This window comes from Athene cunicularia (genome assembly GCF_003259725.1).
Source record: "Athene cunicularia isolate RWA chromosome 5 unlocalized genomic scaffold, athCun1 chr5_part2, whole genome shotgun sequence".
NCBI classification, from domain to species: domain Eukaryota; kingdom Metazoa; phylum Chordata; class Aves; order Strigiformes; family Strigidae; genus Athene; species Athene cunicularia.
The window spans coordinates 11,320,535-11,346,366 of NW_020799102.1; the positions used below are offsets into that span (position 1 = coordinate 11,320,535).

At 37.5% G+C, this 25,832-nt stretch overlaps 1 protein-coding gene across 8 annotated transcripts in view; it reads left to right on the plus strand.

The window, feature by feature from the left end:
* Positions 1–25,832, plus strand: part of C5H11orf74 (chromosome 5 C11orf74 homolog) — a 48,944-nt gene that overhangs the window by 12,414 nt on the left and 10,698 nt on the right. For 2 of the 8 annotated variants that reach the window (XM_026850485.1, XM_026850491.1), the window contains exons 2-6: positions 724–876; positions 13,846–14,003; positions 15,398–15,469; positions 16,391–16,448; positions 22,946–23,076. In XM_026850485.1, coding sequence (XP_026706286.1) covers positions 774–876; positions 13,846–14,003; positions 15,398–15,469; positions 16,391–16,448; positions 22,946–23,076 — 522 coding nt within the window. In that variant the 5' untranslated portion in view covers positions 724–773. Of the gene's footprint in view, positions 1–693; positions 877–13,845; positions 14,004–15,397; positions 15,470–16,390; positions 16,449–22,945; positions 23,077–25,832 lie in introns of those variants that run through there. The other 6 variants (XM_026850487.1, XM_026850492.1, XM_026850489.1 and 3 more) reach the window with 5 other exon arrangements.

The following is a 25,832-nucleotide window of genomic DNA, read 5'->3' on the forward strand; positions in this document are numbered from 1 at the left end:
GCTCTGCTGCAGAGCAAGAGTTGAGCTATATAACACCTGGTCTGAATGCTTAATCTCAGGCTGATGACCCGTTGGCAGTAGAACATGGCATTCACTTGAGAAAGCTGCCATTCAGCTTGGTTAAGGATACAACTATTCCCCCAAATTGCTTCTCAGTTTTCGGGCTTCCCAGGGTATTTTAGAGTAAAGGAATCTAAGCTTTACTGCCAGTCCTCCTCTGATTTGTTTATAGGTCATTTAAACCCCCCCTTCATGATTTAACATGCCCTCCAAAATCTGGGCTTGCTGGCTTTGATGGTACCATGAGCAGTGCACCTGCAGAACAATGGATTCAGTCCAAGTTTTGAACGTACAGGTGTCCCAGTAGCTAAATTCAACACGCTAGTGAGTAGTGCCAATGTTTCTGCAAAGAAGGCAGGGGTGTAAGGCTGAAAAACTTCAAGAAAGGGAATGAACACCACCAAGAAAGAGTGACACTTCTGTGTCCCCGAAGACATAAATTTCAGGCATAGATGATCACAGTCTCTCCCTTTGCACTTAAAATTACTATGTCCGCTTGAATTTTGGGGGAAATGTTGTGTAAAATCCCACTGACAAGATCAGAATTTCACAAGGAGAGAAGAAAAATTCGGCATTCTGGTGCTCATCTATGTGAATTAGGGACTCTTCAGTTGATGTGCTTTCTGCTTACAGATACATATGGCTCTTTTCTTTCTACTGCAGGAGCAGCCTACTAAAGCAGATAGACTGGTTCGACTGTCAAGGTGTGAATCATGGGAGAACAACTATTAAACAACAGCATCCTTGATCAATTTATTAATAGCCATGAGCAGTCATATGAAGAGTTTCTAAATACATTCACTTATCTTTTGAAAGGTATGTAACTTCCCAAATCTCCCATTAGAAATCGCAGCCAGAAGGGAAATTAAAAAGAGAAGCACTAGTATTTAGTGTTGTTCTGCTACTTGCTTGTTTTGTGACCTTAGGCAAATCCTTGTAATGCTTTGGTTTCTCCTGTCAGCAGCTGGATCTCTAAGGACAGCCTTTCCTTAGCTTGTTTCATAGACTGTAAGGTAGGTCTCTACAAGTGGTTAATCATGTTTTCCTCGCTTTAGGGAGGTGAGGGAGCATGCACTATTTGGAAGGACAGGCTTTCCTAACTACACCCTGCATTGTTTTGCTAGAGGTCTCCATAAAAGAAGAGCCTAAGGAAATATGTAATAATAGGAGATGGTATGAGATCAGGGCTGTGCAGTTTGGATACTTTCACAGGTTTCCTAACGCTAAAGCTGTGCTATGCTGCCACGTGTGCCAAGCTACCAGATAACTTGGATGAAGGCACATCAGAACATCACATTAGGATGATCAGACTGAACAGGTCACATGGTCTGCAGATGAAGTAAAAGGTGGGGCTTAACCTTCATAACCTTCATTGCTGAATTATGGGCAGTTCAGGTCTGGATCCAAATTATGTAGCTCAGATTCATTTCTTTTGGCCATGTTAAGTCAGGTGCCATAAAAATAAATGCAAGCTACATATTGCTCACTTACGATTCTCTACCATGGCTTTGCACTAAAAATGATGTCCTCGTATTATTGCAGAAGCACTGTATTTTTCAATTACAGCATGTGGCATGCTCCATTGATTGGCACTCAGAAGTCTGTCCTGTCCTTGTCCTTCAGGCAGAACTAAGTGTCAGTCACAGGCACTGAGCAGAAAACCAGTGGGGGAGTTGAAGCTGCCATAGAAATAATCTTGTGGCAACCTTCTGTCTCTCCTCCCAATAAAAAATAGACGAGAAAAGGAGACACTGGGGAATGAGATAAGAGGATTGAAAATTAGGTTCTGGTCTTCTTTATGTATGATTGATACACTGGGGATAGCTTCTATCTTAGAAGCATGCTGCATATCACGATGCTACTTGCAAAAAGCCTCAGCATGTATTTCAGTCACTTTCATTGTCACTACAGCATCTGCCACTAAAACTGTTTAAAAGGTAGAGCTTTAGCTGAATCAAATGCTTAGAAATGCAATTTCATATGCTGGTATAAACAAAAGGGCTCAGCTTGTTTTCCTCTCACCTTCATTTTCCTTTAAAAATACCCAAAGGTGCAGGTTTACATTATAAACTAATGACCTGCAGAAATGCCACTTAAAGCAGAAGGCATTTTATCATCAGAACAGTGCAAGATACTTTAAAATATCACATTCTTAGTTTCTTAATTTTGCATTTGAAAATAAGAGGCATTTGGTTTTGTTTTTTTAAAGAGCAGCTGTGATAGCTTAATAAGATTATCTGCTAATAGGCTCCAGAAATTTTCACTTTTATGTATGAGTTCAGGTATTTACTGTAGGGATAAATTTGTGGTTACTGTCAAGCAAAACCTGACTATTTTCAGATTACCTTTCTGAATTTGGCCTGATAATGGTGTTGATCCACACACTAAATCTTTGTACAGTGATCATTAATGTAAGAATTTGCAGTCCTGCTTAATTAGATATGGAGATAGCTATTTGTGTACACGAATAACCAAGCCCATTCAGTTGTGTGTGTAAATATATAGGAGTGCTTTAAAAAAATCCCTTGAAAAAACATCACCATCTGATAGATTTTTGACTGTCATAACATTGGAAACAGAAGACACACATATAACTTCTTGGATCCCACTGATTTCACAGGGTACTGTATTTATGTAAGGTGATTTTAACTTGTGCAAGAATTTGTACCAGCTCTCTAGTTGGGATTACAAGGATACTTTCACCAGGAGTTTCTACATTATTCTTGAAAGCATCTCATAAGAATCTGATTTCATAGCTAATGTTTAATTTTTCTTCATGAGTTAAGTTTACACACAGTGAAACTGAATATACCTTGAGTACAGGGACCCAAGCATCCCTGACTGTCTGGCCTGTCTAAAAAGAACCCTTTGAGGCTATAAATGTCAACCTGGAGTAACTCCCTGCGAGCACATTCAGGTCTTGTGCTGACAGAATAGTTCCATTCTTGTAAACACAGGAAACAATATTAATCTTTGTACTCCAGACTTTCATTGGCTTTTTAGGGATTGCTAACATCCTAATCAAGAAAACCGCATTTTTAGAATGTCTTTTTAGATCCGAATGTATGATACTACCTTTGGCTACTCCTATTCTTCCTTGTGTTATTTGGAAAGATATTCTCTAAGCTCAAGTAGAGCAAAAGTTGGACTCAAAATAAGGTTCTAAATTCTGTGCAGTTCGTTTAGTGATATGTGTATGGTTTAAGTAGCACAGACAGTTTATAACAGTTTATAACAGTTATGTTATAACTTAGTAGGACTGTAAAATTATATCTTTGATATAGGTATTAAATCTTCCTGATTTTAGTATTCCTAAACCCCCCAATGAGTCTGTTTTTTAAGGTGTGCTTGGTGCTGTGACAGAATGAGAGTTCATAGAATAATTGACAAGTAAATCCTATAGTAAGGCTTTTACCTCACTTCTACCAGATCTGATGGGACATGGATAAACATACTTAAATGTCATTTTAAAACTCTGAGCTCAGCAGTGAAAAATTTATGTACTCCAACAGAACAAGACCTATATATCTTAAACACGTAATATTTAAAAAATATGGGAGCACTCCCTCCATAATTGGACATTTTTTTAACCCTTTATGGATGGAGGGCTGGGGTAAGATTCTAATAAGTCTCTTAGCTTTCCTACTTACAGCATCCCAAGGGCGTTTTTTTGCCAAAAGAATAATATTAGCAAGGTGAATAGATAAGTGAAAGGGCTGGTGAACTCATGGGAATATAATTTAGTAGTTAGTGCACAGGTCTAGAAAGATGAAATTTTTCATGCTGGCTGTAAAGCTTTGCAGAACTTTTCTGCATCTGGAAACAAATGACCACCTCTTGTGCAAACCCAAAGCAAAGACGTTGGTAAGAGGAATAATTTTATTAGTAATTTATTTTAATACATTAATTTGTATTGCTCTTAGAATCAGTGAACTCACTTTTGACAAGTTACATATTTAGTCTTGCTAGTTTATTCTTTTAGCTTTGAGTGTAAAGACAATCTGATAATATAACAGCTAGCTGGCATTTGCTTTGAGGTTGTACAATGCCACTATAGGTTTTTTAAGTTCAGAGAAAAATCTTAAGAGTGATTTCTTGACTGTGCAGTTGAAGAAGCCTCAGAAGAATTGGATTTACAAAGGAATCTATGACACAGATTTCTGCAGATGTGGTCAATGAGTGGTCTCTTCAGAACTAAACATTTCCTAGAGCAACTTTGGACAAAATCTCCTGGAAATAGACACAATCCTCACTTTTTAAAAAATTGCCACACAGGGAGAGAGACTCTTTCAAATCTTAGGAAGAATGTTTGAAATCTGGTAGAGAGAACTCTGATATCCAAAATTAGAAGGCAGCATCTGCTAATTTTTCTCAACTCAGAGGAAGATTGGGAAATTCACTGGAACATAAAATATCTCCTTTGACCTTCTACAAAAAATACAGAAAAAAACCCCAACCCCAAAGGTCCAAGCTTCAAATTTTTTATTTAAATTTTAAATTACTCCTCTCCCACTTCCAAAAATATTCCTGGATCAGTCAGCTGCATAGAAAAATATTGCCATAAATAAAATTCTTACCCAAACCCAGGTATAGATTCATATTTTTTTCCATGGTCCTGGGCATTTGATCACTGGGGTTAAATTCAGTCCATTCCTGCTGTTAATTTTGCTCTGTTTCATATACCTCACACTGTCTGGCAGTGCATTGAAGTCTGAGGACTTTGATCACACCCACCTCAGAGCAAATGGAACCTTGGATGTATACTTCATAGCCTCAGTGCTGTTTTTTTGATGCTTCTGTATCAAGCAAGTTGTCAAGCAGAGGAAGTTGGAAAGTAGCTGACCACTTCTCTGCTTCCAGGTGGCATGCAAGAGCCATACTGTGTATTGTGATCATATTAATTCCCCAGTGAAAGCTGAACGATGTATTTAGTTCACAGTTCCATTTGATTGGTAGCTGTCTGCTTTCTTTTTTTGTTAATCACATTTGGGAAAACAACTTTAAACTTCCTATAAAGTGTCACTTTACAAATGTGAGTCTTAGCAGCAGAAAGCATAGCAGAAAACTGTATAAGAAATGACAGTAAATTCACTTTTATTTTAAAAATGGACCAGTAGGACAATTCTAACCTCAAGAGAAATTTGCAGCCTTCTTCCTATGAGTAGATTTGCCAATAAAAGCAACTAGACAGTTCAATAAAACTAATTAAATTAATCTGTCATCCCCAGGGAACTTAAACAGGGCATGAAATGGGGAAACAGCGTCAATTCAGAGCTTTTTATTGATGTGTTGTGCTGGATCATTGGAAAGAATTGGTTGGGAGAAAAAATTTGCAATTTTCTATTGATCATAAATTCAGTGGCTATCTCTATGTAACCTTCATTCAATATAGTATAAAATCAAGTACCATACAAAGCCCTTAAATATAGAAAAAAAAACAGGTATAAGGATGCAAACATAATAGATTATTTTTAAAATAATAACAGCTGATCTCTTTTACGGATATTTGTTGTCCTTAGATCTCAGTGGTATTTGCTATGCAAAGTAGTTCATCTGCATTGTATAGACAGAAAAAAATTAGGCGTAAAGAAGGGAAATGACTCGTGTTCATTTGCACAGTAACTCACTGGCAGCACCAGATAAGGACAAAGGCACCGAACTCCTGGAAACTTTGACAGCCATGGAACAATAGTGTTTCTCTGATAGCAATTCTTTGTTCTTTTCTGTGATGGTTTTATTACTAAACAATTTCTAAAGATTGTTTCAGATGGAAAAAAAAAAGTATTTTCATTCTGTTGAATAACTTAGATTTTCTAGAATGTAGGAAACGGAAATATTTAATAATTTTGCTGTTGGTACTTTGATACAGATTCCATCCTATAGTGGCTATTCAGCTACAGTTGAATTCTGTAGCACTATAAAATGAAGTCTTGCTCAAGGTCATCACCTTGCCTTGAAAGGCATCGAAGTATGCTAAATGCAGCTGTTGGCCAAGGTTCGAGTCAGTGTAGCGAAATGAGGAAGCCTTCTTTTCTAGATGTGGAAGGGACACAAAGCAAATATCAGAGATCAGAGCCATACAGTGGCTCAACAGGACAATCAGAAACAGAAATCAAGTGACCTCACTTCCAATTTAGTGCTGAATTCTTTATAGAATTGTGTGCTTTTCCATGTCCAGGGTAAAATAGCATAGAAATGCCTAGTTTCGAGCAAGTTGGTATTTGCCTTAAAATGAATAATCAGGTCTTTTGAAGATGCCTTAGTATCTTAATTATACTATCCAAAATTGAGCATTTTAGAAACTCTTGGGCTATCTGACATTTTATTAATTTGTTTGCACCTGCTGTAATCTTTTTAGGATATTTGTTAGGAAAGGAATACTTTGTGTGGAGATGTCAGATGCTTTTAATTATAGACAGTTCACTTGTTTCTTAGAGTGCTTATCTACTCACCTGTCTGTGCTGAATCCTTCTAGAATGCAAGTACACAGAAGGTTTTCAAGATCAATTCTGTCCTGATTTATTAGTATGTCACCTGCTCTTTAAAGTGCTCCAAAAATATGTATTTAATGTAGTCACCTTGCGCTGAGAATTGATTTAAGCACATTTGTGTTGCTTTGACTGTAAAAAAGAAAAAAAAAGTGTAACAAACACAGTACTTATTTAAGTAATAAATACATTATGTTACTTTAAGCTAAGGTTCAATGTATGGCTTAGTGTAGCCAAGACTCAAAGAAGTGTGGAGTTCCTGTACACTGAACTAGTATTCTCTTGTTAGTTACTGTTTAATTTAAAGCTCTTTCTAAACTATCCCTCAAACACAATTTCTGAAAAATAACGCTATTTGAATTCTGCAAAGAACAGTGTAGATTTTCTGAAGCCATTAGAAGCAGGCCCATCTTAATCAACTTCTGGAAAAGGTCTTCCAGCTTTTTTTATCCTGATACACTCTCATATTATAATTGCAAAATACTATCAGTTGTACAGCCTATGCCTTTACAACCACATAAACACTCTTTGTTGTTAGAACTGGAAATCTGATCTGATATTTTGGCATTGCTTGCTAGTGACAGATACCACTTGATCCCTGGTAGATAGATCAGCTGAGAATCTGCTCTAAGATTTCTGTCATGGTTTTCTGAATTTTTTAAAGGTTATTTTTCATCATCATCTGTTGGAAGAAGCAGAATTTTGCTTGTGAAGGCTGCTGAAATGGTCAAGTGCACATTTGCCGTGTTATTTAACTGACTGCTTTATAGTATTCAAATGGAGAAGGTACCCAGCAACAGTACTGTTGAACCGTGGAAAAAATAATACATATTTTTAAATGATCAGCTGGGGTGAACATGGTATAAACAGGAAATACTGCACATTTTCTGACACTGACACTATCTAAAGCACAACAGGGACATAGATACTGATACAGATAAACACTACATAAAATCAGAACATACAGGTTCCATTAAGGAAAAAGGGAGAGATACTGATACAGTGAAAGAACAGTTGAACTTCTGAAATTAAGAGCTGAGTTAGTCTGGAAGAAGTATTGCTGTACGTTAAGCTAGAGAAGATGTGTGAGAGTGGCTGAAATATACTTGCGAGTAAGTAATTCCTCTTTCCCCCGAAGGAGCACATACAAAAAAAGTCCCTTCCTGTCTGTTTTTAAACATACTAAGTAAGGAAAATACCCCAAAATGGCAGTAAAAGGTAATAATGGGGACCTGAGAGTTTACCCTTTTAAGTCACAAATAGTCCCACTGAAGTTACTTGTCCCAGTCCATGGAATATGTATTTATCCTAGTTGAGAACATGGTATAGGGAAATTTCCTTAGGAAATTGGAATTAGTGAGGAAAGAATCAAGTCCATGTTACCGATTATAGTAAAAGTTGACTTTTTTTAAAAAATAAAAAGGTAAAGTACTTTTTTGCTGATTATTTTAATTTAATCAGGGTAAGATTAAAGACATTAGGGGAAAAGGCTGCACCAGCTGAATCTCTGTTGTGGTGTCAAGAGCAAACAATTCTGTGGGCGTGAGTGAGTTACATTGGGAAAACACTGCAGTGAAGGAAAGGAGATTCAGCAGCAAAAATGCCCTTGTTAATTGGAGGAAGTGTAGCATCAGAAGATTACAATGTTTGATGTGTCACATATGTCAGTTTGCACACTGAGGCAGGTAAGTTATTTTCTCTGCTCAAGTTACTTTGACAGAAGAGTTCTGTTTGCTCAGTGCTACTGTGAGATCAGTGCCCTCGAAATTAGTGAGGGTTTTGGTTGAGCGAGATTGGAATGGGACTTCAGGAATTCAGATACCTAGGGGATAGGCAATTCAGATGCTGAGGGTTGGCAGATATTATATAGTATCTATGGAACATCCACTACCTTTTTGGATGGCAGCAGGAGGCTAGGCAGGATGCCCTGACTCCTAAACCAGCACTACATAATGAGGTTTAGGTGCCTGAATTGCACCTGGATTGCTCTTACTTATGGACACTTACTTATAGGACACTGATACTGAAATCCTGCAGGTACTTACTGTGTGGGATACTTGGGATTTTTGTCATGAAAAATTGGACAAACTGCATGGATTTACGGAGATTTATGCATTTGAATACATGGAAACAGGAAGATAGCTTGAGAATGTAAATCAGAACAGGTTTTCTAGGATAAGTAACTTTAAAACACTGTGTTCTATTCTCAGCTGGGCAACATGCAAGCAGAAGGAGGCTGCAAGCTTTGATTGGGTTACTGCAGAAAATCTGGGAGCTGGTTTGATTGAATTACCAAAAAGAAATAGAAGGCTTTAAAAATTATCTTCTGAACAAATTGGATTTTTGGCCTTGAAATTTGTTTTTTCCTCTTACAGCTTGGCATGTAGGGTAAATGAACTCAGCACCATACGACCGTTCACATAGTTGCAAATACATAAATACCCATACTTCTCCTACAGTATGTTACCATCTTGTGAACATCTCAAAGTGATATTTTTATAGAAACTTCTCGGTGACAGGGCTTGTTCTTGTTTTAAAATGTGGCTGTTTGCTGATGGTGTGTTTGAAGAATGGACATAGTGAATGAACATGAGATTTGAAATTTCATGACCTCTGTACAGGACAATTGTCATACTACTATAAGTAAAATGACTTTTTGTTCAGGAGTCCTGCACAAAGTCACTGTATTATGTGAATCGCAGGTTTTCCATCAAGGCTTGACTTGGAAGGGATTGAAGGGATTCACAGGCCTTCTGCTGGCCCTCAGTCCATCATTTTGAGGACAAAGAACTAAATTGGAACTTTTTTTTTTTTTTTTTTTTATATAGTTAAGGGGGCCTGTTTTTCATTCTCACCCAATTTTTGTTTTTGTCATGAATCAATTCAGTTGAAAAACAGGTGGGAAATACCTAGTAGTTTGTGTTATTTTGTCCACTGTATTATCCCAAGTTAGGTTTTCTACCATATGTTATTGCTTGCTGCATCTGGTCTGTCTTAGAAATGTTTCAGACCACGAGACTTCTATCATTCTTCCGGGGCTACTATTTCATCTAACAGATGACAGGAAGTTTTTCTTGATAATCCTGGTAGCTCTCTTCTCTGGCTTTGTGATAAGTGACTCCATTATTCTTTGAAATATGTGGGTGATCAGTGGTCATTTTCAAAAGATTCCCTTCCAAATTGAAAGACAAAGAGAATTTTAAGCAATATAGAGGATAGATAGCAGGAGAGAAAAAAATTTATCAAGCTGGATATACTTTTTGATAGAAATATGTTTTTGAAGTCTGCAACATACTTTTCAGTGACACAAAATTATGATGGATACTACTCTTGAGATACTCAGATTTACTTTTCTAGAGACCTAAGCTGGCTTATTATTTCAGTGTTAAGGTACTGACAGTGGAATTTCTGAAAAGTAAGACTGAAAAACTTTCTGCAGAGTGAATATGTGAATCTTTCCATCATTTCAACCTTCTTCTGCTACTTTTTGTTGTGTTGGTATCCCTTATTTTGGACTTTTGTCACATGTTGTGAAGGCCAGTGTTGTACATCTGGATCTTGGCAGGTTGAGAACTGTGACTGTGAATAATGAGTCAGTTATCACTTAGGCAGAAGGCAGAGTGATCCTCTTGCTGTCTTGAATGTGATCCTTCCTCTTCCCCCTTCTCTTTCAAAAGTAAGGAGAAATGGTTGAAACTCAGAACACTGTCAAAGGAATGCAGCTGTGATACTCCTCTGCAGATTGTAGTTTAAATTTACAACAATTCATGTGTTGTTTTTAATAATATTTTTTAAGATCATGACTGTTACTGCTTCAGAACAGCCAGTTATGTGATGCATGCATTGAGAAACTATAGGTATCAGTAGTTACTTTGGACATCTGAAGGTGGATCTTACTGGCCCTGAGGGGCTGCTTGAGGCTAGCCATGTCATGTGTGATTCACCTCCCCCACTCCAATTTATGTGGCTCATTATGCACATGGTGACATAGCTGAGATTCTGTCCGCAGCATGCATTTCACAGCTGCTTTGGGTTGCTTTTTTCATTTCCTTCTGAATTTTTCTTCACTTGAAGTCATGAATCTAGTATCGCATTGCAGTTGTGAATGTTTCATCAAGTGTAATGTTTAATATTATATAACCCAATTAACTCTGCAGTGGTCTTAACCAGAAAAAAGTTTCTGACAGCAGTTTATGACTGATCTCTTAAGAAAAGGAACAGTGCTTCTAGCTGTAGTCTGGGGTCAGTAAGTGGCACATAAATACAATGAATGCACTTGATTTCTTATTAGCTTATTTAATCTATCTAGCTTTTGAACTGTAACAATAGCTCAACTGTCCAGAAAATATATAACCTAATAAAATAAGTTTGTCAGCTCATATGCACTGTCTAATTATAACTGCCCAGCTATGTGTCATAGATCTTTTTATGCTAAAATGATATTGTTTAATTTGGAGAATTCAGAACCTATGTTTTGGAGGAGGATGATCTGATTTATATCCCAGAGGAATGACCACAGTGGTATCCAAGATAGACATAGACTTGTGCAGGAATATCATGTTTATTCAGAGCCTATCAGCTGTATGAATTATGTTGCAGTTGTTGATGTCCTTTGTCTCCGTTGATCTGGCTGAGAAAAGTGTATGGATTCCAGAAGGTTCTTCTGACTTCTCATACATGAAGGCTCCTGATGTACACAAAGAGGATGCCAGGTCCTCCGTCCTTATTGCTACTCTATAGGTCTGCACATGTTTGGCTGCACAATTTGCTAATACACCCCTACCCTATAATACATTAATATTTTTTTGTGGCTTGTCAGTCTTTAATATAAAATTTGTCTGTTCTTTGTACAAAACAGGAAGTCCATCCTGTTTTACCACTACAATAACAAAAGAGTGAAGCTTTTTGAGCTAGTCATCTAGTTCTTCCTATAAAGTAGGGTGACAGTAAAAATATCTTTAAACAGTGGGTGACCATTTTACCTGTCAAGAGTTTAAAAGAGGTTTTGTTTGTAATACTGCTTCCTTTCCATGACTTGAAAAAGAGAGTGTGTAGGAAGAAGAGATTGCCCATATGTACTGCTGTTTCCAAATATTGTTTTGGGAAAGTACTTGATAAAAAACAGGGAGAAGCCAGATGTCATATCAAAGAGACCTGGGATTTAGGAATTATTCTGAGGTCTGAGCATTAAAACTGTTTGTTAAATTGTTCTGGTCTGGTAGAATTTTCTTTCTATGAACCTTGACTCTGACGAGTGTGGACTTCAGGTTATGTGCAGACTGCCAGCCCTTTCTATGTGTCAGAGTAACTCCAGCACAGAGCTGTCCCTGGGGATTAATAACTCTTGAGTGGATGGCTCAACCCCAAGGGCATCATTAAAACTCTCCACAAGATTTACTCCAATGCCTGTAACATATAATTATGCTTAGAAATGCACTGCAGTGTTTCTTATTGTTGCAAAGTAGATTTTTCAAACTAAACCCAAGAAACTCTGCTATATGAGCATTTATTTTTCATTAAGAACGTGTGGTGTGAAGTTAATTTGAATTGATTGTTCTGTAGCCGCTCCATATTTGATAATGGGATTTTTAAAATAAAAAGTCCTGCATTTTTATTTTGGTCATGCTTAGTATATTTTTTGCCATGTTGTAGGAAAAAACCTATTTATCTTGGGTTCAGAGATCCATACTTCCATGCACATTCTTGGCCTGATCTGTAATCAGCTCCTAGATCCACTCTGTACTGTTGAGATCTCATTTGATGATCCTGTAGCTGTATCCTTATTCTGATGGCTGCTCTGTCCCCCATGGACCTGGCTCATAGAACAGTCAGAAGCACTAATAATTGTCTTAACTTTGCTCTTATTGTCCAAGGAGTTGTTAAAATGTCTGAAAGATGTCCCAGGCTATCTACCATTGATATACTCAGTTCTGTCTATAATAAACATGAGAGAAGTTACTCCAATCTTCTGTTGATGCACTGGCAAAACATTTTTCCAGTCTGTTTTCAAGACTGAAGGAATCCCCTAAGGGAACGAACCCTGCTTGAACATCTGTATTTAATATTGAATCTCAGGACCTAAACTTCTGGCAATTAAATATCACTGGTGTACTGCTGTTTGTTAGTCTGATCCCAGTAAAATATTTATTCGCAAAATTTTCCCACCCAGTCAGATTGATGATAAAGGGAGGAAATCAAGTCGGTAATAAGCTAAGGCAAGAGCATGCTATGGTTGTTAAACACTGAAAACAGAAGTTAAATGAGGTGTTCTACTAATTAAAGGTACAGGGGCTAGATTATAGGTCCTGTCAGTGCCTCTTTGGCAGTGGTGCCCGTGGGCACCCAAGAGCTCTGCAGTGCTGGGCCTGGCAGTCTCACAGCCAGTATCAGTGTCAGCTTGGGCAAGGACTGCCAAGGCTCACTTTGTTACCAGACAACATGGGCATTTGCTCTGATGGCTGTGAGGTTCACACATGGGGCACACGTTTGGGCTGATAGTCACTGTAAACAGGGTGATACCACAATACTGAGGTAGGAAGTACAAGAAGTACTTAATGTTTGGACCAGATCATTGCTATACAATGATCAAAATCAGAGTCCTTTCTTGTGCTTGATAAGAAGGTACACCGTCAGTTAGGTATGTGAAGGAATACATGCACTTGAACTGCTTCAGGTATCAAGTGATTTTGTGAGCACAGATCCCACATAAGCACAATTGCAGGACTTTTGAAACTACACATGTAAGTGTTGGCAGTGCGTGTTGGTGTTGAGGAATGAGGGGGGTTTTCTGGGTTTAGTTCTAAAAATGTACATCTAAAATAGCTGTACAGAGTGTGTGCAGTTGTGATGGGGTTTATAGTGGTTTGCAGAGAGACTCTTCATATGTGCTGGTGTTTGCAGTGCCAGATGAAGGCATGGGCACAAATGTTATGTACCATTTTCTACAGAATTCAGAGAGCATTTAAACAAGTTTTTAAACAAAAACTAAGGTGTAACCTTACTTCCTGTCTTGCTTTTTTCAGCTTTTGGTTTACTTTATCAAGTTTTCTGTATACTGCATAAGCTTTTGAGAGAATGAATTCTTCAGTATTGAGGAATAAGTGATACTCTGTGCACTTTAAGTTCAAACTGCATATTTGGTTTTATGATAAAGATTGCAAAATATATGTATATGATGCATATTGAACCTCTGAGCATGAGAGGAGCAGTGAATGTGTAAAATTTGATCCAATGAAATTCACATTTTTCTTCTCTTGAGTAGTGCATTATGTTATCTGATGTGTGATTCTCCTTGCAGAGGAAGCGGGGAAGACAATTCCAGGTAGTAAAGTGGACTCCTTAAGAAAAACGTATTCTACTTCTGAATTACCAAACAGAAATAAACAAGATGTCTCACCTGGAAGAAGCAAAGAAATCTGGGTGTCTCATCCACCACAGATGCCAAATGAAAATGAGGTAAGGAGTTAACATTTGTCCATGTGGACAAGCACCACATTCAAACAGATGAAATTATGGGAGATGCGCTGTCCAAATGTTAGAGACTAGTGGTATTTATCCCATCCGAGGCAAATATTTAAAATACTACCTAAGTGTGTAATGCTTACAGAGGCACCTGCAGGGATCATGTTTGGCAGTGGCATTTGCTCTACCGAAGAGCTGCCATAATCTAATAAATAAGGTGACCTGCAAGGACCTTTGTAATGCTTTCACTGAACACTGCAGTTAATGGTAAAGATTGGCAAAAAGAAAAAAATCTTGAGTATGGATGCCAGCATACACAGATTAATTTTGTTCCTTGGGGATTTTAGCAAGTACTGAGTTCTGTGTTACTGAAGGTAGATTCCTTCAGATACCTAAACAGTAGGCAGGCCAGAGGCATTTTTAGTCTTCTGAAATGTATGAGATTAGGGATTTGATGTGTAGGGACAGGAAAACAACAGACATTTTCTGGATAGAGGGAGATGGAAATCTGAATCCACTTGTCAAGAACTGCTGTCCTGCCTGATTAACTAAGCTGTGATCTCAAAAATTTCTGTCATTAAACTTTTCATTAGAAAAGAAGTAGCATGTCATTTTGTGCAATACAGGGCAACACACTTAAGTGCTTCAAATGATAGGCCTGCCAGGCCCCAGTCAAAGAGCACAAGCTGTCATTTTCCTTCCTACAAGCACATGCCTTTGAGGTGGAATCAAGCAAGGCTTTTAAAACAATCACATTCCATCAGTTGATTGTGTAATAATAATGACAAGAATCATTTTGTCATTTTTCTCATGAAGAATACAGTTATCTCACTGGGATAGACTGCTTTTGGGTCTCTTACTTTGAATTGGCTGTCTTCCCCATAAAGCAATGTGCAACTTCCGTTATCCTTTATTTAATGAAACATCTCAATACTTGTCTTTGTTGCTACAGAAAAAAAGTTTCAGGCATGGCTGCACATTTTCGTCACATTAGCAGTTTAAGAAACAAATACAGTAATAGTACAATGCATCAGAAAAATTCTAGTGTAGCAGGAGGAGGCTGTGATGCAGTAAGTTGGCCACTGTAATTTTTAAGCCTGCCCTGAGGAAAGGGAAGAGGGAAAAAACTGCTATTGAAAACAATGCTTGTTCTAAATGCTGCTTTTTAGGCATGTTATGATTACTTGCACTGTTGTTCCATTTGATTCAATCTGGTCCTATGTAGGATTTCAAAGGATTACCTGTATACATTTTATTTTCAAGAGCATTGCATTCACTTTCTTAAAAATTGTAAATATACTGTAAAGGATCTGTATGTGTAAATCAGTAGGAGGTTTGACTGTGATTTTGGTTCTGTTTCTTGCATATTTCTGCCTATCTACCTGCAGACAGGGGCGAATGGGAGCTGGAAGGCTGGTCACTCTGATGGAAATGATGTCAGTCTGTCTGAAAGAGTGAAGGTATGTTTTTCTTTGATTATGGGCAGAACATGACTGGGTTTTGCTTTATTCATTTACAAAGTACTTGCAATACATTTCTTTTCCATCTGTGGAAAGGAGGATGAGAGCATCACCATCCCAAAATTTTTTCAAATGTTAATGAGTGTGTAATTTTAAAGAGTAAAGATTATGTAAGTGTTGATGAAAATGGTGTCAAATCAGGTTGGACAAATTCTCTAAGAGCATCTCTAGTTAATTCATGGAAACACAGAAGACTACCCAGTGCATCTAGTAAATCCTTCACGGTAACACTAGTTACACACAGGCTGGGAAAGGCCTTTCACTCTCACCCTATGCATCTATTCAGAGTGCTAACTGAAATAAGAAACATCTTTTCTTGTGCTATGTTTTAGATAGTTCAGACTGTTTTCAAGGGATATCAGCATGAAAAAACAGTAGTGCAATGTCCCAGATTAAATACTAAAAATTTAATAATACTTAACTTTTTTCTTTCCCATTCAGTTCACCATTAGTATCAAAGCAGAAGGATCAAGCTGTACTTTGCCTGCAGCATGTATTGTCTCTGTGCCATATGCAGTGTGCTTGCAAAACTGCAGAGTAACTTATCATGTATCTTTTTTCTGTGATAATATTTCACTTCTCCATCTTCCCACTAAGTTCCTGAAAAAGTTTTTCTGTACAGCTTGAGCTTCTTTCCCATCACGGTTGAAATGCAGCAATTTTGGCAGCAATTCTTTGCCTATACATAAAAGTATTTCCTTTGGGTTAGACATTTCAAAGAAAATTCATATGCTTTCTTGGAAAAATGCAGGAGAGAATGGAGAAGATGAAGCAGACAATTTAATGCTTTTTTTGCTTGTACTGTAAGGAATGGAATTAATACATTTTAATCTATTTTCCAGTTTGTTTTTTTTTTTACAGCAGGTGGACAAGTACTTAGATTTGGAAGATACAGACACAGATGAAGAGACATGCAGTGGTAGGTTTTCCCCCTTCATATTCACTATGGTTGTCTGTCTTTGGATGCAAGTGTATGAACACTGATTAAAGAACTGTTTCTCCTCTAAAAAATATGTTCTTCCAAAGTTTTTCTATTGCTAGGAGATTCCCCAAATTGCCCAAATTCCCTAAATTAAATTACTTATTTCCTCACTGTAAGAGGTAATGAGATAATAAATTATAAAGAATATTCATTATACCATGTCCTAGTGAGCAGTTATTTTTTTCAAGATTCTTCAGAATTGCAGAGCTCTTCTTGTCAGCAATGTTTCTACATTTTTCTGCACTTCTATTTTGTATTGAAATTATTTTGGTTACAGAAGTTTCTCCACAAAGTAACGTGGGTGCTAGGAGAGAATTCTATAAAGTGGAAATATTTGATGAAAATGTCCTTATCTATTAAAAAGATTTAATCCTGGGCTTAAAATACATGAGACTAATTTTGATTGCACAGTGAACTTATTTAAGAATTCTAATTATGAGCATTTTGAGTTATGTTGAACTGTTGTGTACAACTATAATGATTTTAACTCTCTCACCTCTAAAAGTAAATAGAAACCTAGTGTCTGTAGTTATTTGTTTATCGTAGGTGCTTTTGTGGTCTTTATTACCACCAGAATTGATGATCTTTTAGTGATTAATTTTTCTCATCTATACCTGTGACTACACAAAGATACCAAGCCACACTGATTAAGGGATTTGCTTAAGGTCACTGAAAGAAGCTTTTACAGAGCAGGACTTTGGTCCTCAGTTCCTTGGTTATTGCCATTTGATTAGTCTGTCTGATCCATTAAAGATTTGATTAGTCTTTTTTTTCTGTATGTGCAGAATTCCTATGAAGTCAGAGGGCTTAGAGACTTCCAGCTGATTAATATTTGGAGCTTGGCTGTAAGTCATAAAAATAATAAACCAACATAAGTCAGCTTTATGGTAAATATTCTTTCTCCAACCTGGGTATTTCAGTGGAGTAAGATAGTAGTCTTGTATCAGGTACAGACATCAAAGATTTATTTTGAGTGCAGTGTTCATATGAGCCCCTTTTTCCCTTCATAGGACATTGTTCTGTGTTTATGTCTTAAATTCTGGTAATATCTATTATAAAAACCCTGGGGCTTACTGGTGGAAGCCTAAACTCGCATTTCACTGGTATCATAATGAACTGGGAACTGTCTGTGTCTAGTTCATGGAAGTATTGTTAGATATCTCTAGTTCCAAACAGGCCACAAATTAGATAATGAGAGAGAAGTCCAACACTAAAGCACCAAGCAGGGCAGTGAGGAAGGAAGAGCTCTGCCAGAGCTTGGGTGTAGCTCACCACTTTCTGGACCTTGCCTCTCTCCAGGCTTTTCAGTCATTTCTGTGCATTTGTGTGTGTGCAATAGTAAATGCTAATCACAAATGTTTACAAAATCTGCTTGTACTGTCTGAATAGCACTTTATGGAAGCCACGCTGGGAAAACCTTTCAGTTAGCACTTTTATTGGTGATTATAAAAATAATAAACATAACTTTATACCACCACTACTATAGATTATCAGTGTGCTAACTACTTGCTTTTTATGTGATATTTGGCTTGGCTTTCAGTCTCTGCTCTCCTCAGCTCCTCCCATGAGACAGCACTCCCCGCACAGACTCCCTGCACAGACTGCCTCAGTGCAGAAAGAAGCCGTTTCAACTCCCAAGCAATCAACAGTGCTCACTAAGAACATTAAGCATTTAGATTTTATTTTATAACATCGAAACACTGCATAGCCAGAAGCTAACTACTCCTTCTAAACTCTGTAAGAGTAGTGAAGAGGATCCAGATTTATATCTGGCAAACCCACAGCCTGGGTTTTGCCCAGGGCTTCTTCAGTGGAGATAGTTTTTGAATCAAGATGGAAAATTTCCCCTTGACTCCTAAGTGCAGAAAATAGGATTTATAGTTTGACAGTTGTCTTACATATCAAAATCCACTTCATAGGCTTCGTAATAAGAGGGGTAAAATCTTACTCCTGTAGAAACCATAGCAACAAAATGCAAATTAAAATATAACATGATGTCATATAATAAAGCAATAGAAAATAATATCACCATTGACCACCTTAATAAAGGATTAATTCTGAAGAATTTCAGTTAGTTTATCAGTGAGGCAAAGTGTGACACAAATTTGAGAGACATCCTGTTGCTGGCCTTTTTAAATACTGCCACCTGTATGTCAGAACAAATGATAAAGACTTCATATTGGCAAAACAAGCTAGGACACCAATAAAAAATATCATACCTTGCTGGTATAATTACAACAAGCTTTTATCTCTGCTTGTTATTGGCAGCAGTTCAGTATCTCTGTACTTCATTTAGCTTTAAAGGGCAGATCAGTTAGCTGACTTAGCAACTGTACATTAATACAATAAGTATTTACACTTAAGAGGAACTGGTTCAATGTTGACAGTGTGAAAAGCACAGATAGAAAATAGCTGTTAAAACATCCCATCTAAACCCGTGCTTTTGGGACATTCTCTGCAAGAATAATTCTGGTGGGTTTTTGTCTTTTTCTTTTTTCGTCTTATTTTCCTAAATCCAATGTCTTTTGAGGTGTGAATGAAAAAAAAAAAAAAAAAAAAAAAGGCAGCTCATAGATTTGGCCAGTATGCAAATTCATTGTAGCTGTTTTCATTAGACAGCACTGGGCTGAAAGCCTGAAACCAAGGCAGTGCTTTGCATTGTGGGACTTTGGCACAGTAAACCAGGATTGGCAAAGTAAAATTACTGCCTTAAACCATAGCTTTAATGCATCGTGGAGAGACAGTGTGTGTATGGTGGACTGTTTAATCGCTCTGTCTCACTGAATCTAACCTGTAACTGTAAGTAGTTTAAGGCAACAATAGAGATGATCAGGTTTTCTCCAGGGAGGGATGGAGAATACCTAGTACCTATGTTTTGGCAAGAGAATTTCTCTCCAGTACTGGTGACAAATCACTTGCTGCAGGGCTCGAAGAATAGTTAGGTAATAATAGGTAATACTTGTATAAAGTACAAAATATCTAAAAAGCATGTCTAGAGACCTTGAATGTGCTATGTTTTAAATACAAGAGAAAATTAAAATAGGACTAATTAAATGTATGGGTGAGGCTGCATAGGCAAGGATTTCAGAGTCTCGTCCTAATCCAGCTTGGAGCCCTGAGGTACTGTAAGCTTGTCTTTTCAAGGTCCCAGTTCTGTGTTACCCCACAGGGGTTGAGGAGAACCCAAGTGACTCAGAAACTTTGAAGCTGAGGCCAAGCATAACTGATTATTTAAATAATTCTTTAGGCAAATTATATCAATATCTGTTATTTTCCATAATCTATGCTTTTCCATTTAGTTTTTAAGACTATATTTACATCCAGAAAAATCAGGTTGAGGAAGAGGATTTGAAGTTAAATTATGTGGAATTTTTTTCAAGTAAAAAAACACCCCCCAGCTAGTGAATTTCTTTTTTTTTTTTTTCCCTCCTTCAGTCTCTGCAATCCATTTAACACTGCCTTGAGTTGATTTCACACTAGGCAGCTCTTTGGGGCTAACAGCCTGAAGCCTGAGAATCAGAGGAGACAGCAAAATTTAGCTTTTAAGCTTTTTGCATTGTTACTACCTCCCTCCTCAGCTCCCCATCAACAGCATTTTTGTGAAATGTAGTGTCTGAAAGTGGTAAAACCTGTGTTAGTGTATCTGTAGCTGGGCATCATTTGGCTACAGTAAAGCTAAAGATAGACAAGACTTTGAACTTTGTCATTTTTGAAAGTTCAAATCAGGTTTGTGCCAATAGATTCTTTTTTTTCTATACATACAATTAATGCCAACGGTGCACAATGAGCAGAAAACCCCAACTCAGCAGTGTTCACAGATTTACTAATCACTTTCTGTGGGTTTACCATGTCAGGGGAGAAAGGGACTAAAGTGAAGAGAATTGCTCAGTTTCCAAATACTCCCTCATTAAAGTGTGCTGGACTTCAGTAAAATCATCGGAGTTCTCTGCCACATCATCCAGGAAGATGATTCTTCATGGTATGCAAGGTGCATTTCAAAATCTTTTCTCAGATTTTTTGATATTGCTGCCTGCTCATTTATCTCTATATATGGTGCTGCTGGCAGTATCCAAGACTTTCCTGTTGCTAATTAATCACCTCCACAGAGAACATAATTAGCAGCTTAATTAGGATCATCATCCACTACTGCTGTAGCATCAGCCTAAACCAGCTGTGAGGTACTGGCTAGAACTTACAATAGCCTACAGTTCCTTTGGGAGCTCCGACTGAGAAGGAGGACTGTCAAAACTCCCTAATTTTTCTCTCTGAAGGAGTTTCTTGATTAAACATTATCAGGGAAAGCAGCATTTACCGATTAGACTTTCATATGCTGTCACGCAGCCAGGATAGAGAGACAAAGCTCATTTCTGGCATGTCTACTGGCAAACAAAGGTTGATTACCACATTCTTATGGGGTGATTGAAGGGAATTTGAAACATTGTTTGCATTACTAACAAGCTTTAAAATAGTGGAATTGACATTCTGAGTATGACAAGCACTTCTTACTAAAAGCAAAAATAAATTTCCTTCTGTTGTCCTAATTTTTAAGAGTTGTCTTTCTGAGCCACTGACAGACTGTTGCATAACAGTGCTTCCTCCTCATCTTGTCTCTGCAGATTGGTCTGTTGGGGGCGAGGAGAAGCTCTTAGTACAGAAATAATCAGTGTTTATATTGTGAGGTGATACAAACCCCCTGATGTCCAGGCTTCCCTTCCTTCAGTGAGGTTATACGCTTAGGGCACAAGTTTGAAACAACAGCAGAAGATGCCATTGCCTTTAAATTCACATTTCTTTCTGTCCTACAAATAGCTTTGACCCAAGTTCTGAAAGATCAAGACAAGCAGTTTGAGAACATGTGAAGACACAGCATATATATTTGTGGACTGCACTGTTCTTTCTCACATAGCTGATGCAGAATAAGATCAGATGCTAATACTGAGAACGAGTACTGAAAGCACATAGATGACTAGAGATAGATATAAGCAACCGAGATAATAGGGATAAAAACTGGAAGCCGCTTAAATGTGAATCATGAGCCAAAGGATGAAAATTCAGGAATGAGATACCCAAGGGAATTAATTCAGCTCTTTTTATTCTACTGTACAAGTCCAAAGCCCTGCTGACTTTTAAATGGTACACAGGTCCCAGAAGAAAAGTAAATGAAAAATTTGATCATGGATTTTTTACGAAGGCCTAGCTAGGAGATCATTATTTTCAAGTACAGATTTACAGGAGAATGAGAGGTCTATAACTCCACTACTGTGGTAAAAGTGTTCAGGTAGAGATAAATAGTCAATTCTTCCTTTTCACCCTGGATCTATGTACCCTCTTACTGGTTCCATTAACTAACATTTAAACAATGCTTTAAAAATTTATTCTGAGATTTCAAGAGGAAATCAAGCTACTAAAATGCAGTATAAATCTGTAAAGAAACTTGTCTATCAGCCAGAAAAAAATAGTAGGTAAATTTACATAATCCTTTGACTAAATTGCAAGACATATGGTCCCCTTAAGTTCCTTCATAAAAACATTACTGAGGCAAGATGGACACATCTGTGCTGTAGCAGAGCTGAGATGGATTCATGTTAGAAGATATTTCTAAACCTAAGGCATATCCTTTTGAGCTGTCACAGAAAGCAACCCCACTGTTCCCAATATGAACATTTTTCTTAAGTACGTAAAGAAAAAGTGATTCAGAAAGTCTGTGCATTTGTGAACTGTGGACCAAGTCCTGCCCCTGGGGAAAGGCTGCATGTTGCTGTGTCCCACACATAGGGGAGTTCTCTCAGGTACCTCTTTCTGGAAAGCTCAGGGAGGAACAAACATCCATGAAATATCCTTGGACAAGAAGAGAGTCATCTGGCACTGTAGTGGGGAATATGAGTACTTCTACCAGGTATTTTTACTTAATGTTTTGAGAGAGTCATGTTAAGATGCTTTGCAAAGATTCTTTAAGCCCACTGTACAGATGGTGAAACTCTAGCAAAAGAGAATTGAATGGGATTGCCCAGCTAAACCAATGGCAAGACCAGGATTCAGTCTGGTATTTTATAACTCCTACTGCAGACACCTCCGCTCTGGACCTTTCTTCTTTGTTATGGAAGAGTTGAATCCAATCCCAGGTGTTCTCTGAATTTAGGAGTGTCTACATCCAGATTTTTAATTCAGTATCCTTAAGAAAGAAGAGCTATCTGTCCCTTTCCAACCTAGGTTGATTTTTCCTTAGTATAGCATATTTTATTATCTAGATTTTAGTTCAGGACTGCATGGATTGTTTTACAGGTAGCTGCCTGTATTATATATTATGCAACAACAAGTATAGCACATTTTGACTAATAAGCTTCTGCCTGTATCTGAGCACCACAGGATTTTACGTAGGATTTTGCTAATTTATGTGTTGAATGGAAGGTTAAAGTTGACTATTTTTTATTCAGCAGGGTCATTAGTTCTCCCAGGAGAGGTGGAACAGCCAGTGACTTATTGTATACCCAGTTTTGACAAGCCTACTCAACTGAAGTTCAGACCCTTGTCAGTTCCACAGCCATCGGATAGCAAAGCCCAAGAGGTATGAGGTCAGATTTATTTATTGGGGTCAGATTTATTTATTGGGGGGGTTGGGATGTTTTTTTGTACCTATTGGCTTCCAGTGTTATTTACAGAAGAACACAGGGATATAGATGGACTGTGTGGAACTGCTATGAGTTAACAAATCACATTATTAATTTTAAAATTATTTTTAAAATTAATAATGAATTCTTAAATACATTAAGAATTGAGATAAACACTCTAATAAAAATGTACTATTTTATCTTGCGCACTGATACTATGCAATCCTACATTTTCAAAATGTGTACTGCAATACTTCAAACTGTATGTGGGCTTTTTAATATTTAATCGGTGTAACTCACAGAATATTCAAGTAAACTCTTGCACTTCCTGACCTTTTAACAAGTCATTACTTACATAGAATGATGGGCCATTTAATTTTCCAGTGATTTCATGATCTTACAACATCCTGCAGTTGTCACTGGACTGAACATAGGAACCACCTTCTGCAAGGAGGAGGTAGTGAATGACATGAATGTGCCATTTAAAAGGAAAAAGACTTTAGAATATATTGTGATCAGAATTGGGATTTATCCTTTTCGAAATGAGTAGTAGCAAGATGCTGCTGAGGATTTGCATTGTCTAGGTCTGGTGTGGAGAGGTTTGCATTATGGAGTCTGAGTCTTTTAATCAGACACAATCAGTAGAAGCTTTAATTTAGAATGCCATTTTCCTTCAGAATTTTGGTTCTTTTCAAATCAGAACAGAAGGTGTGGGTTGCTCACAGGCTTATTTTAAGTCATTAAATTTCCTGTACAAATAGTCAGTGTGAGCATTAACTTTTGGGATTGTTTCTATTGCAGAGAATTCTTCACTGCTCTTTTCCCCTGCCTGATCATTGCAATAGAAGCTGAAGTTAGCTTCTGGCTAAAACGGGCTGTCTTGATAGTTTCATATGCTTGTTGATGTCCCATGAGGCTTAAATCAAGTTTATAAATGATGCGTGACCAATGAAGGTTTGATGTTATAGCAGTGCATATGGTGCCTCCTTTCCTGAGCTCAATTGTGTTTGGTTCTTTGCAATAAACTTTTTACTATAAGGAACAAGTCTGCTTTGGGAAAAAGTAAATGTTCTAAAATGACCTTTCAAGCTTTAATACCCACCATTCTGTGAATAAAAATACTCACTTTTTTCCCTAAGGATTGACATAATTCAAGAGTTTTGCCTTGGAGAAATACCTATTGGCACAAAAAAACCCCTAGAATGAGGTTTTATGGTTTCTCATTTGATAACTTCTGTATAAAACCAAAGAAGAAGGAGGGTTGTAGCAGCCTGCAGTGTTCATAAAGGATTGCATATGACTCTTTAAACTATAATTCATGAAAAATAGATGAAGATCCCACTGCATGCAAAATTCATTTCCATTTGAGGAAAAGTTGGGTTATGAAAGAGAATCTGAGTATTATTACGTTGGTTAAGGGTTGCTGCATTTTTCAAGAAGAAAGACAGTTTTCACAACCGTTTGGTTGGTGCCAGGCTACTCAAGATGAAGGCAGACTTTCCCCTAAATTATACACATATGTGTGCCTTCATTTAGATAATATAACTGTGGCCTGATTTTTACAACTGTCAAGACTGAACAGGTCCATTTTAAAATCCCTCAGTGCTTCAAATTGTCATTGCCTTGAAAATTAATTCTTGCATTGCTTATGGCAGGACTAGTTTAGAAAGAGGAAGAAGATTTTCCCTGGAGACATCCCTTTTCTGAACTGAGACTGTTCTCTGTCCATCAAAACAAATCTCTTTTAGGAAGGGCAGCAGAATGTGGCTGCCTAGTCGGTGCCTGTGAAAAACAAGCAAGCTTAATAGTGCAATGTAGGATGTCAAATGTCTATGCTATGGACATATTTGTGAAGGAAATCAGGGGAGGGTGTGTATCTCTGAATATATTGCTAGGGAAAGTTTAGAAAAAGAAGCTCTGCTAAGAGTATATAACTTGACTAATTGCTAAAGAACAGCTTATCTCCCTGAAACTGTTATTCTGTCAAAAACTGTTCGGAAGAGGCTCAGTGAATGACACAGCAAACTATTTGTGTTGTCCACCAATGCTGCTTCATCTTTCTTCCCTGGTTTTAGACATAAATATTATTACTGGATTTCAATATCGACAGGGTAGCATACATGACCTCCCACAGGCCACTGCAAATTGAAACAACTTTTACTCCATGAAGTACATTATCATAGAACATTTACCTTCCCTACCCAGATATTTATTCTCTCCTTTATTTCTACTTAATACTTTTGTTCATAAAAGACATAATTGGTTTTTTAATTAACAGCATGTCTTATGTCTGCTTCCTAAGGGTCTTCATTTGATATGTGCCCCCCAGCCTACATCTGAGTGCAATTGAATGCGTATTTTCCATCCACTCACTAGAAACATGCATTCAAAGTGGGCTTTATCTCACCTAACTTCACCTTAAATTTAGTTTAATTTAGTCCTTCTGTCATCAAGAGGGGAAGATAAGCACCTTCAGAAAGTGATTCATCCCAGTTGCTCTAGGCATTTGTCCTAAAATACATCTCTGTCCACAGGGTCTTTTTTGGCTAGTTAACTACCTTAATCTAGAAGCCAAATTTTTATATGGATGTGATTAGGAAACATGAATTCTGCCCTTCTTTTCTCCTTTGTTTATCTTTAATTTGAGCACTCAAAAAAGTATTTACCAGGCCTATCATTTTATCTTTATCAGTGGAATGGAAGCATCAAGCAC